Source organism: Cyprinodon tularosa, unplaced genomic scaffold (genome assembly GCF_016077235.1).
Source record: "Cyprinodon tularosa strain WSP-4 unplaced genomic scaffold, ASM1607723v1 ctg282, whole genome shotgun sequence".
Classification (NCBI taxonomy): Eukaryota; Metazoa; Chordata; class Actinopteri; order Cyprinodontiformes; family Cyprinodontidae; genus Cyprinodon; species Cyprinodon tularosa.
This window is the reverse complement of record NW_024038988.1, coordinates 393,510-407,946: the sequence shown is the minus strand read 5'-3', so window position 1 is coordinate 407,946 and position 14,437 is coordinate 393,510. Positions and strand designations below refer to the sequence as shown.

The 14,437-nt window shown below is 37.0% G+C and overlaps 1 protein-coding gene across 5 annotated transcripts in view; it reads right to left on the bottom strand.

Moving 5' to 3' along the window:
* Window positions 1–14,437, bottom strand: part of rap1gap2a (RAP1 GTPase activating protein 2a) — a 176,958-nt gene that overhangs the window by 51,141 nt on the left and 111,380 nt on the right. For all 5 annotated transcript variants that reach the window (XM_038290503.1, XM_038290499.1, XM_038290502.1 and 2 more), the window contains one exon: window positions 5,528–5,612. In XM_038290503.1, the coding sequence (XP_038146431.1) occupies window positions 5,528–5,612 (85 nt within the window). The remainder of the gene's footprint in view (window positions 1–5,527; window positions 5,613–14,437) is intronic.

Here is a 14,437-nt window from a genome sequence, read left to right as displayed (position 1 = left end):
CCCCGGCTGTCTACCTGCCCCCGTCCACCGGGGTTCCCAGTAGGGTGGCCAGATGTCCGGCTTTAGGGTGGACAGTCTGGATTTTCATTGCACTGTCCGACTAGGCTTGAAGAGCAGATTTTTATTTATTTTATTTGCTGGGCTGCAGCACAATATCCAATCATCAAAAATGCATCACTATCTGATCTAACAGATGATTGGCTAAGAGTGGCCCAGAATGGACAAAAGAGCGTGAATTTATGACCAAAGGTAGTGGAAATTCATTCAGTGGTTTCTGCCACTTTGTCGATGCGATGTGGGCGTAAGCAGTCGAGGAAAAGCTGTAATTGAACGGCGTGTGAGTACGGATTAACATAAAAGTAATAAACGTGCAGCAGCGAACTCTTCAGTGTTGGCTTTTGCATTAAGTTTTGTCGCCCCTGCTAAAATAAGTTGTGCAGAGCTGAAAGGTGGACTATACTATAAAACTGAAAGTGGATTTCAGTGATTGGCCCATAGCCAAAGGGATGACCATAAAGACAGGTCTGCTGCACACACAGACACTTAAGTTCCCAGAAGACTGAGGCTATTAAAAATAAATCTATACTTTTAGAGCAGTTGAATGTGTTTTCTACAATCTCTTTTGTTGCTTAAAAAAATATTAGGCTATTTTATTATCAATGTTTCTTGTTAAAAAGATTTTTTAATGTTTAAGTCTACACATCTTATGCTTTATGGTATTCTCCACTTTATGATTCATCTCCGTGGTCACTTTTTAAACATCATAACGTATTAAATAAATCCAAATGCTGGGAACCAATTCTTTTTTTAATTTCTTTAATATTTAGCTCTATTCAGCTACACAAGCATCCTCTTTAAACTACTAAGAATTGTAGTAAAATTGTGACTTTACCCGATTCTTATGTACACCTTAGTAATTTATTGATATGTCGCACAATGTCCTCCATTTTTGGTGCTATAGAAATGGCCACCTTAGTTCTCAGACCAGCCCAGTAGCAACCCCCCCCCCAAAAAAAAATTAAAAGTATCCTCCTTTTCAGAAACCCAAATCTGAGTTACTAACTCAGTTACTCCACGATAAAAGTAACTAGTTACTAGTAAAAGTAATTATACCGTTACTTTTGCGTTTTTCGCCCCCGTAACCCTCACCACCCGGCCCCCACCTTCTCACTGTGTGTTTCAAAGCCAGCTGAATAGAGCGGACGACAAAGACAAGAACCTGCAGAGAGTTTAGCATTTATTGCAACTCAACGTAAATGACATCAGGGGGGAACGCCATGTAAAGTTTTTTAACAGGGCGTTCAGATCTGGTGAGTTTATGAAATTAATAACTGGGGATGTCTAATTCTGAAATCCTGTGTGTTTGGGTTGTTATAGATACTGCAACATCTATCTATCATCTATCTATCTAGATCTATACTCTGTGTGTGACATAAAGTATGGATCTCCATCCCTGCCACAAAGGCCATCAAATAATGTTTAAAATAAAAAATACAGTAGGTTGAAAAGGCAGAGTATCCATCCATCCATCCATCCATCCATCCATCCATCCATCCATCCATCCATCCATCCATCCATCCATCCATCCATCCATCCATCCATCCATCCATCTCTCCTGTGGCGCGAGCACAGGGCGACTGTTACACGCCCTTAGCGAGCATGCGCGTTTCCTGTCGCTTGCACGGTGAATCGTGCCCCCTGCGCTGTGCGGAGATGCAGGGGAAACCGTATCTGATGGGGAAACGCAGCTCAACCTAACAGCGGTATTTCCATCTGTAAAAACGCTGTTTTGCTGCGGGAGTCCTCCTCACTCTCCATCTCTCTGTGTGTGCTGTACGTTAACACCCGCCAGCAGAAACACCCACCTACCCAACTGACAGACGGAATCTCACTATACATCAGCCATTCTCATCCATCCCTCTCTCATGACAAGGCGCGCACGAGTCCTATCATGAAAAAAGGTTCATTGTGCGACATGAGTAACGCGCAGTAACGGGGTGTCTGCAATGGTAACTGCGTTATAGTTACAAAGTAATTAGTTAGATTACTCGTTACTAAAACAAGGTAACGTTAGTAACGCCGTTACTTTCAACGCCGTTAGTCCCATCACTGAAAATAACAAGTTTAAGAGCCCAGTGGTTAAGGTTCTATAAGGCCCATAATTGTTTGATAAAGTTTAAGCTAGTAAACGGTTACATTTAAACAAATATATGATAACTTTACAGCACATTACTTAACATAATGGACTCCACCACTTTGACTCTGTACATTTCTTTGTTTATCTACTGTTAATAATATCAGACTTAAAACATCCGTTCCAATCAAAGGAGAAAACACTGATTCAGGGCAGTAATACAGGAGCTAGTTGATATAAATTAGCACAGCGTATTTCATTAGCCTGTCAGAAAATGGAGACTAATGTTTTTAAACAGAAGCAGCAGATTAGATGCATATAGTGATTATAGGAGCTTTCTAACGTCTGAAGTCTTGCCATAAGCGCTCTCTCGCTCACAGCAGAATTGCTGGTTGTCAGCTGATAATTACCAGAAATCAGCCACGCATCAAGCATAAAAGTGATGTTTTCTGGCTTGATTCTACGTTTACATCCCATACCACACGCTTCCTTGGTCCTAAAGGCTTTTTTTTCCTGTCAGCCACTCTATGCAATCTCACTTTGTGTTGTCCTCAGCTGATCAGGAATGATAGTGCACTTCTAGGTCAGTGTGCTGCAGTAAGTGTCTCTCTCACAGGAGCTGTCGCGTTTCCTGCCTTTTATCACTTTGCAGAATTAAAAACAACAACTCCATCATGGCTTTTTAAGAAAGTACTTGTTATATGAGTAATAGATGCCTGGAAATCCTCATATCTAAAAGTCTCTTATGATTCAAAACGCTTTCATGTGCAGCAGAGTAATTTGTCAAAACAAGTCTGTGGGAACTCCTTTAATCTGACAATTTAAATGCATTTGAACTCCACATTTTCCTGTCATTTTTTTTTACACTTCAGTTCCTCTGAAGCACAGTTTCACTGGAAAGTTATAGACATGATATCATCCTTCTCAGAGTAAAACCTTCAACCATTTTCTTCCTAACCGCTGATTCGGTTTATCTGGCAGGACGATCTGACTGCAGTTTTGAATGGAGGATAAATTTCAGTCCAAATACTAAACTAAGCATCATTAGGATGAGACTCTGATGGCATTAAAGGAAAAGTCCGGTCATATTCAAAATTCAAACTTTCTAAAAGTAGGTTAAATATTAAATTACAACATACTGTTCAATAAATTATCAGTGTTTTTAATTCAGAGTAATGTTCATGTGAATGTGCTTTACTGGAGGCATCCATGTTTGTCAAAGAACACTACTGCCACCTACTGGTTTGTGACATCCCAGTGCTGTATCTGGTGTTTGTCACAAGGCGCTATTATCCAAGTCATCTTGAAAACATTCTTCTTCCAAATGTTGGCTACATATTACGTGTTTTTTCTCTGGCCAGAAGTTCGATGGCAAATCCTCCCTCTTCAAGTTGGCGATCCAACGACCAACCCGTCCGTGGAGGATCAGGAATCAGAAAGGTGGAATAACTGATTTTTTCACTTTTACCCGATGTATTCCAACATCCAACTGCCATGCACGTGGGCATTGTCAGTTTCACTATAGCTCTGGTGAATTTCAATGGTGAAATTCACCAGAGAAATTCACCTCTGGAAATCTTCAATAATTGTTGTTGATTGCAGATGTGTCCAGTAGTTCCCATTGATTTTGCTTGTAAAGCGGGGAGAATGGCGCAAGGCTTACCGCACCGTGACGTCACTGCTGGAAACTATATTTGGGCAAAAATGTCCGCTCCCAGACTCAATTTCATCGCGAGACCTCCAACTGAACTAACTGACACCTATGTAGGTAAATTGTGTTTTCAACCTAAATCTCCTAAAAACAACAAACATATTCGTACTTTATTCCAAGGAAACTGCATTTCAGTTCCTTATGTAATTTCAGTCTGGTCTGGACTGGCCTCAGAGGTATGCTGGAACAAAACTTGGTCTTTACCTAATAAATATTTACTAGTAAACAAGGTTAAAGAGGTTTCCTTTAAGATCATTCACCGCTGTTATCCAGTAAAGTCATTTTTAGTTAAATATAAAAAGGACATTGATACCACTTGTACTTTCTGCAACTTTTACTCTGAATCTGTCTCTCATCTGTTTTGGTGCTGTGAACACACCAGGCGTTTTTGGCAAGGTATCTGTCGCTTCATTCTGGACAATATTTATGATAAATTTGAACTTTATTTTCAAGATGTTTTATTTGGAATTACAAAATATAAAAAATAACTTTCTGAACATTTCTTCTTATGCAATCTTTTGTTACTGTTGGCCAAGTTTTATATCCACAAATGTAAAGTTATTGTGACCAAACCCTCCTGTATTTCTTTTCTAAAGGAAGCAACTACTTATTTTTCTACATTGTCCTCCTCCAATAATAAAAAAGCTGCTAAAACTATAACCTTATGCTCTAAATTTAAAGTATTTATATAATCCCTTTATATGTTTCTATTCACTATTACTTGTTTACTCTTATTTAATAACTTTTTATTTTATTTATTTATTTATTTATGTTCTTTTGCTCAAACCCCTGGTGATTTTTCACTGTAAATTGTAATTTGTCTCTGTATTATAATTTTTTTCTAATAAAGTTTATAAAAAAAAAAAAAGTGTGTCTTCAGTGTACGCAAACTAACTGAAATTTGGTGATTAGTCTTGAGCATATCCAGTATCACCTCGTACGTATGTCCTGATTCAAAATATTCCTGGATAACGGCAGCTATGTTTGGGGCGCCGACAATATCCATGTTTTCAAAAGCCGCAGCAGGCAGAATGACTTCCGGTTCAAGGGTCAAACGGCCCCGTCGTCCAATCAGCAATGTTTCATGTTTCCCACTGGTACCCACCTTTTCCGGTAGGTTAATGTAATTGTGTTTTCCTTAATGTAGTTGCGCTTTGCTTTATGTAGTTGCGATTTCCTTAATGTTCCTTTCAACAGTTTTAGCAGTGACATAAAAAAGGTTAAAGAATTACCTTTTAGTAATAACTCAAACTAGCCATTTTAATTTATTCATTATCTTTAGAAATTCAAATAAGAATTTTTATAAGTACAGCTCAAGAAGTTCCTGCATTAGGGTTTTCCTCCTACCTCTTTATTTGCCTTTCTCTAAAGATAATCCCTCTTTTTAATGTCAAGCACATATAAAAAGGAGGAATTCAGCAATCCCTGCCTGAAAAATCAGAATACAGTTTAAACAAACGCACCAACATCAAATGAGACCAGAAAAAGGAGGGCTTAACTGGATACAAAAATGCCTCTTTAATCCTCCCTTATGAAGAATGATAATCCATCTGTTTCAGCATTAAAAGGTGGCACCAATGTCAGTACATAAAAAACTGTGATTTTGGATGTCAAGTTTTTGATGTAATGTTTGTTCAGGACAGATGCAATCATTTCCAGGAAGAGGCTGGTTTGTACCATACCTTCATGCTGGGTGGGGCAGTGCGGGGGGGTGAGGGGGGACATTCTCCCAGGGGGACGTTCGAGATGTTCAGCAGCTCCTGTTTCCTAGAGACAAAAAGACGAGAAGGGAAGGATGTACACCTTTAATTTATTCATGTCTGTGATCAACAATATATTCGCAGGGTCGTACATCCCTGTGATGTGTTCCTCTTTCTTTAGGCTGATTAAAAATGGGGCCGTCATGGCAGCAGGAAAAGCTCCAGGCATTGAGTCAGCCTGCATAGATCTGCATGTTTCAGTGTCTAACTTAACAAACAAAAAATTTGTTTTAGGTTCATTTTTTCTCCTATTTATATCAAACTTCCTGAGCATTTGAGCTGGTCTTAAATGAGCACGCTGTATGGAGTGAATTTTGTTCCAATATTATTGCAAGCTAGGGCGACTCTTTGCAAATGAACATCTGAAAAAAAATGGAATCCAGAAATTAAAGTTTGAAAGAAGAAGATTGAATGAGAGTGGAGGAAAATAGGAACACTGATGGAAAGATCAACTGAAGAAAAAGAAGAAAAATCTATTTAGAGTTAAAAGAGAGCAGACGAAAAATAAAAAGAAGCAAATTTTTTTGTGAATAACAACAGGAGAGAATTTAACTACTGTTAAAAAGTGAGATGGTGGAAAGATGAATTACAAAAAGATGTACAACTATTTTTCCATAACCTTTTTTTTCATTAAAATATGTGTCAATAAATGTCAATAACGGGATTATTCATTCAGGTCAATAATCTCTGCGCTCATTTTAGTTTTTGCTTTTACTTGTTCAACTGGGAGAGATTTCATTACTTAATTATGTATCATCTGTTTCAATTTAAAGTAAAAAAAAAATAAAAGTATTAACTGTAACCATCCATATATGAAAATAATATGAATTTTCTTTTTATACTAATAAAGGGATTGACTTAATCACATTTTCTGTGACTGTTTTACGCATGGCTGAGTTTTCCCAAAACTATCAGCATTTTTATTTGGATAATATTTTATTAATCAAAAGGTTGAAATTATTTTCAGTAAAAGAGATTAAAAAAATACAAATTTTGCACTTAATATTATTGGTATTGAAACTAATGAATTAAGGCTTGAAGTTAGAAATTAAATTAAATTACATTAAATTAGAGGAAATAAATTATACAAAAGTTTAAAACAAAAAAAGTGCAAAGTAAATTATTCAAGAGATCATAAAACATTGTATATTATCTATAACACTATGATTGTTTCATATTGGTTATTATCATGCAGAAATCTGGGGAAGTTTAAATAAAACATGTTTAATAAGTTTTAATTTCCAAAAAAAAAGATTAATAATAAAAATACTAACCACAGAGAAGCACCAAATTCACTATTTCTTCAGTTAAAATGGATCAAATTCAATTAATTTGTAGATGATAGTGTTTTACAAATAATATTTAAAGAAAAAAGGAAAATAAATTGTGATTTAAAAAGAACTGAGATCTTAAAAAAAACAAAAACATTTAGAATAGAAGCAAAGGAGCGCTGCAATTCTGTGAAACAAATGAAACAACCTGAATAAAGACAACAGAGAATCACAGCAATTTTATATCAGTTATTACTGATTTTAATGCAAGTCTCTAATCATGTCAAATGTTATGTTTTGTTTTAAGATAAAGCAGAAAATAAAACCTAATAAAATAAAAAAGTTAGTGTTTTTGATCACTTGCATACCCCTTACAAATGGAGCCCCCCTCATCCCTCAGTGAGCTCTAGAAGCACAAGATCTATTTCCAGACATTCAACAAAGATCCTGCTACATGGCTGTACGTCTTATTTTGGCATTTGACCAATTAGTTTAGGCCTGGAATGATTAAAAAAAATTAGAGAAAGAAAGCTTATGAGTCAAGAAAAAAGGTAAAAAGCTAATTGAAAAGTTAAAAAGTAAAGTTAAAAAGTTAATAAGCCTACTTAACAATTCTATTTAAGTTTATAAACTCAAACATTTTAAGTGCCAGTATCAGCATTAATGCCTCTAAGGTTATGTTTTACCAAAAAAACAATGTTCGTTTCCCTCTCAGAGTGTTTTTCATGAATTTTTTAAATAAATACTTTTGTTATTTTTCTTACTATATTCAGGCAATTTGCCGTTTGTTGTTATTACATTGACATTAATGTTAGCATCCAAATATCCATATTTTTTTAATGTTACAAAGGTAATAAGGTCTTGTCCTGGATTCCATTAACACTATTGGCTTGAAATTACAATTTTTCAAAGTATTTCACTGAGTCCCCTATAAAGGGTTAATTATATAATATATTATTTAATGTGAGCTGAAGGTGAAACTTTATGTCCATTAAAGCACACTCTAAAAACAGAATGATCAATACGACCAAAAATTTGGCTGAATTTTACCAATCTGGTTGGTAGTTATGTATCCAACCAATCTTTGGGTTAAAACAACCAATCTATCTTGGTGGTGAGTTAAAGTAATCTATATTGGTAAAAGAGCAAACCAATACAAATTGGTCACTTTAACCAAAACCTTGGTAAAGTATAGCCACTTTAACAGCCAAGGCCGGGGCTTGAACCATCCTTTGATTGAAGGGCAAACCCCCTACGTCCCCAACGCCACTGTCAAGGCTAATATTGATTGGATTATTACTACTTAATACTAACATGACCACCAAGGTTAATCCCAAGATTAGCATGCTGTAGATGCAGCTACACATCACTGTAATTGTTGTCCAGGTCCATGACTACTCCACACTGCACTGACTACAGCCAAACAGTCAGTTTAGTAAACAATCTGTTACCATTTTTAGTTTTTGTTTGGTTAACCAATCAAATTGGTTGATTTGAAACCGACGGTTTGGTCAGTTTTTGACCAATATATTGGTTAATCCAACCAAAATTGGATAAACCAATTAGATTGAGTGTTTTTCCAACAAATCTGTTCTTATAGCAGAGGATTAATTGGCTTTTACGCTATATGAGTAGCATACCAGCTGCTAATCTTTCCAGCCAGTTGCCTTAACTTAAACAGAAAGTGAAACCTATAAGTGATTGATTTCAAATGAAAAGCCAAAAATTCTACATCAGGCTCAATTTTAAAAGATTTACTAGAGTTGCACCGCAAATTATGACCCCAACCTGAAGTGGCCATTAAAGCCCCTGGACCAGGACAAATTTAAATCCTCTAGCTTTTCAGAACTGGTTAATTTTAACATTTAATGCATCTCTAATTAAAAGGATTTAGCCTGACCTCGATGGAAGCACCAGGATAAGAGGCTTTCTGCTCTTTTTGTATGCTCAAAGGGGTTTGGGAGGGGGTGGCTGACAAAGAGCTGCAAGAGGTCATTAGTGTGTGAAAGATGGTTCTCATTTTCCTGCTGTTCTCTGTATCATAGCAAACTCAGAAACATGAGTGACCATTAATGATGCTGAGCTGTAACTGAGGAGGTGAAGGAGGATTTGGTGTTTTGGGAACATTTGTTGAAGCAACCAGTTTAGTCAGAACAATATTACCACTAAATATCAGGTAAAGATAATAAAATGTAAACATATTTTTTCTATTTAAATCTACTGAGCTTTAGGACCACCAGCCCTTTTTGCATATGAATAAATGAAGAAAAAAACAAAACAACTAGCTAAATGTATAAATACCAGGCGCGGAGCTAGAGAGGGGGCGAGGGCTGGTCATGGCCACCCTTAGCTAAAAACTGGCCCATTTTATTTATAGTGAAACTGACAATGCCCACGTGCATAAGGGCCTGGTTAGATATTTTGTTTCTTTTATTTTGAGAATAAAGTTGTAACATTACAAGAATAAAGTTGTATTAAAAGATTAAAGTCATCATACAACAATGGTTTCAACGAGAAAGCTTCGAGCTCTGACCAGCATATGATGGCCGACCAGCTCCACCAATCAGCAACCTGAGTCGATGTTGATATCCTGCTAAAGTTTAAATCCCAAGATTTAATTAATTTTAATTTTTTTTATTCGTTTTATTTGCTAAAATGCTAAAAGATTTCCTTAATTGTCAAACCAAAGCCAAAGTATAACTTCACATGATGCTCCACATTCCTCATTTTAGGGAAGAAAGTGCTTCTTGTAGGAGTTGCCATAAAATACAACTTGTTTCTCGTAATATTAGGACTTTTTTCTCTTAATATTACTTTTTTCTCTTACTTTTATGACTATTCTCGTTGTGACTTTTTTCTTGTAATATTCCGACTCTATTCTCAGTTTTCCGCCTTTAGTTACGACTTTATTTTCATAGTTTTACGACTTTGTTCTCGTAAGGTTATGACTTTGTTCTCGTAATGTTACGACTTTATTCTAATATCGTAATGTTACGACTTTGTTCTCGTAATGTTACGACTTTATTTTCATAGTTTTACGATTTTTTTCTCGTAATGTTATGACTTTGTTCTCGTAATGTTACGACTTTATTCTCATAATTTTATGACTATTCTTGTTGCGACTTTAATCTCATAATTTTATGACTTTATTCTCATAGTTTTCCGACTTCATTCTCTTAATGTTACGACTTTATTCTCGAAATAGAAGAAAAAAAAATCTCTACCCCTAATACTCCATCGTATAAATTAATATACTGACATTGGAGACGGAAAATAGAGAAATTATGCTCTTTGTGATCTAGTTTTTGTCTTATATGAAGGAGAAGGGAAAGAGGTGTCTCTGCATGTGCAGGTAGCTCCTGTGTCAATAGAAATAAATAACAACTAAAACCAGTTAATGGAGATATTAATTTACACCTGTGTTAATATTATGCAGAACCATAATCAATTATGAAGGTATAGTGAAAGTTTTTTCACTGTTTGAATTACTGTGCATGTAAAAGACCATCCTATGCTCTTCTGCCATCTTGTAAAATAATCTCCCAAACACACTCTGGTCTCATTATTTCTTCTGAGGCCTTCGGCTTCTTCTACATAAACTTATAAGACTGTTTGCATCTTTCTCACTAGATGGAGAAACACTAAAAGAGGAAATGAGAATGAAACAGAATAGAATAGAAAATCGATTCATTGTCCCGCAAGGGGGAAATTCTGGTGTTACAGCAGTAAAATGATTATAGAAAAAATGGTCACACAAATGTGGACCTTAGAAATAAGAATAACATAATAGTAAAGTTGAAAAATAAACAAATAAAATACTGTTCTGTAAAGTGTTTTAACAATATAAAAACTGTGCATCTAAAGAATAAATAACCAATATACAGCTATGGATATTTTTACAGTAAGATAAAAATTGCAAAATCAGCATGAATCTAAAAACTTTGAGGTTGTTGGGAACAGTGGTGGTTCTAGAGTTTTCCAGCTGCTGGGAGGAAGGATCTGTGATAACGCTCCCTGGTGCATTTAAGGAGCAGCAGTCTGTCACTGAAGGAGCTGTCCAGTTCAGCACCAGCTTCATGCATGGGGTGGGAAACTGTACTGAGAATGTCAGGAAGACTGGCATGTGGGACAACCAATATATAAGATGAACTCCCTTTTAACAGGAAGAAACCTCCAGCAGAACCAGGCTCAGTGTGAGCGGCCATCTGCTGAGGCCGACTGGGGTTCAAGGAGACAGAAGCAGAGATAGAAAAAGCAGCTGTAAAAGGAAACACACAGCCAGGCAGAAAGCGCTTTAGGAAAATCTAGTCCATATTCTGTTTTTTATTTGGAAAGATGTGCCGATTTATTTTCCTGTGGGTACATTGAAGCTCGACCCTGAACTGGTTCTAGTGCCTATCCAATATTTTCTATTCTATGCGTTTTTGGTCGTCCCTCAGTAAACCAGCGAGACGGACAAAAAACGCTAAATGCATGTTTAATGTCTTGATGAACCAGGAGTGACACGTTTTGAGTGGAAACCTGTTCCAAATCACTTTCTTTTCAGCGGCTACAAGGACAGAGATCAGTTTTAATGAAGTGTTTCAATGTAAAATGAATATGCGTCCCTCTTCCTTCATTAGCTGCAGACATAAACGCTACCAGCTCTTTCCTGTCAAGTGCTTACAAGCTGCAAAGGTGAAAGTGTTGAATAATGTGCAGATTAAAAGGAGGTGAAAAAGAAAGCACATAAAAAAAAAAACACCAAACAGAATGTAAGACGAGATGGAAAAACACAGCAACAGAAGTCATTTAGGGCGAGGCAACAGTCAGCATTAAACAATGCATCCTTGTTTTCCTGTTTATCTGTCTGGTTGTTTGTCAGGTCCAAGAAGCCAAGGTTGAACACGAAAGAAGGATCAAAAGATATAAAAAAAACTGAGGGAGAATGCAGAAGGCAGTGAAACAAAAGGTTTTGATGTACAGTGTGTACCGCTCTGTTTCTGTTCTCTTCAGATGCTACGTAATGCAAGTGGTTTTCCAGTGTTGACCCGTGAAAAGGAAAAGCTTGTACAGACATCTGTCTCTGGGGCGGGTCTATGTGGTGCATTTCTGCAACTAGAACGACACAAATCCTTCCTTTCTTACACCATCACACTCACAGATGCAGAAAAGGATCGTTCCTGCAGGTCAGGGTGCTGGGCTTCCTTTTACACACATGAACTTCTTGCTTTTGATTGGTTAAAAGCCTTACTGTACAACAATCCTTCTTAATCTTATTCTTCCTAAATTTTATCAACCACCTGGACTGTATAAACCTCACAATGTTTTTTTGAGAAGCATCATCCAAAGGTTTCTGTAAAATCAGTTGAACTCAGTTCAGGTCGGTCTATAACAGAACATGATATGCTTAGACCTTCTTTATTCTTTAATTAAGCTATAATCTGTCTTCCCCAGACATCAGAAAAAAGCATATTGGATCATTTTGTACGTCTATTACAGTTTTTCTGACTTGTTTATGCAAAAAAAACTGTTAACGGAGGCACAATGACCAAATATGTAACCCATGAAAAAAAAAAACCTTAATTAAACCAGTTCTGCTGAAGAGAAACTGAAGAGTTTCAAAGGTGAGACCTTCTCTTTTAATGCCAACAATGCAATGCATGAAAGATAATAATAATAAATAAATTGATCTCACATTGGAGAAATTAACTCTGCATTTAACCCATCCCTTTGCAGAGCAGTGGGTTGCCATTGTGCGGCGCCCGGGGAGCAGTCTGGGGTTAAGGGTCTTGCTCAATTAGCAATAGTGGCAGTCTGTGGGAGTGGGGCTCGAACTCAGAACCTCAGGATTCCACGCTCTATGTCTAACCACTAGACCACCACTTCTCTAAAGATGCACAGTTTGTAATTTTTTGGCTGATGCCTCATTAGGAGTATATTTTAATTGTTTTGGTATTTGTAGCATTATGACCGACTTTGAGCAGGAAAAATAAACTCTACAGACGAGGTCTTCAACAGGGGGGCCGCGACCCCCAGGGGTCCTCGGAGGTACTGTATGGGGATCTTGAAGGTTTTGGTTAATTAAACTTTTTTTATATTCCCTCTTGCAATTTTTTCCACTGATTGAAATGTCTTCAAAAACACATTAACATTATTTCAACAGACTGTAGTAAAGAGATAAATGGAGGCAGAAGATGTCTTTCATTCATCAATGCACACATTCAGCGACACACAGGAGCTCTTTCAAGCTGGGCACCGTTTCATTCACAACACCTGTCCCATCAACAGAGATGGCAAAAGTACAGATACTTGTGTTAAAAAATACTCTGGTAAAAGTGGAAGTACTGATTAAACTTCTTTACTCAAGTAAAAGTAACAAAGTACAGGCTTGTAAATTTACTTAAAGTATAAAAGTAAAAGTAGAAACCACTTTTTTCATGCTGTTGTCTACATTTTAAATGGATGTCTGCCAATAGGACTAGATCTCCGTTGTGTTCATTTTCAATCATCTCATCGTCCATACTACTATGCTAACGCCACCACCACCAAGCTGCCAAATCTGTCGATTCATCTTATAGCGGTGCGTCAAAAGCAACGTAGATTCCCATCCAATTAGATTGAATTTGGTATTGATGACGTGAAAAATAATGACGGTAACTCCATTGAAATGATTCAAAACTAAAGTAACCAGCCAATTTTTTAAAATGTAAGGAGTAGAAAGTACAGATATTTGTGTAAAAATGTAAGGAGTAGAAGTAAAAAGTCGCCATAAAAATAAGTAGTAAAGTAAAGTAAAAATATCAGAAAAATCTACTTGAGTACAGTAACGAAGTATTTGTACTTCGTTACTTCCCATCTCTGCCCATCAACCAGGAATCAGAATCAGAAATACTTTAATAATCCCAGGAAGAAATTACTTCCATTACATTACTCCATCTGTAATAGAGTGACTATAGGACCAGTTTGATAGAACACTATTTCATACTATATTTAATTAGGGTGTCCCCGCTCCATCTCACTATCAGCTGGGGCGGTCCTTGGCCTGGAAAACGTTGAAGACCCCTGATCTACAATTTATATGAAATGTCAGAAGGAAGCGCAACGCTGTCAGATGCTCAACACAGAATCATCAAATGAAGTCAGAATTCTGCTAAAAAGACAAATAAAGGGTAATAAATACTCATATCTACAGATCAATTGAATAAAAACACATGGATCTAAACTACTTTCTACATGGAAGTATGTCAGTCATGAGTATATGCTCCTTTGAGGCTGTATTATCTGTTTTACCTTTGGGTCAACCTACCGACTGGAGAATGTAAAAGTCCTGTGATACTTTTCAGGAAATCCCTGGAAATATCTATCTATCCATCTATCCATCTATCCATCCATCCATCCATCCATCCATCCTCCCCCTTCCACTTATCTGGGGTGGGGTCGCGGGGGTAGCCACTTGGGCCAGCTCCTCCGAGGGAATCCCAAGGCGTTCCCAGGTCAGCCGAGAAACATAGTCCCTCCAGCGTGTCCTGGGTCTCCCCCTGGGCCTCCTCCCAGTGGGACGTGCCTGGAACACCTCACC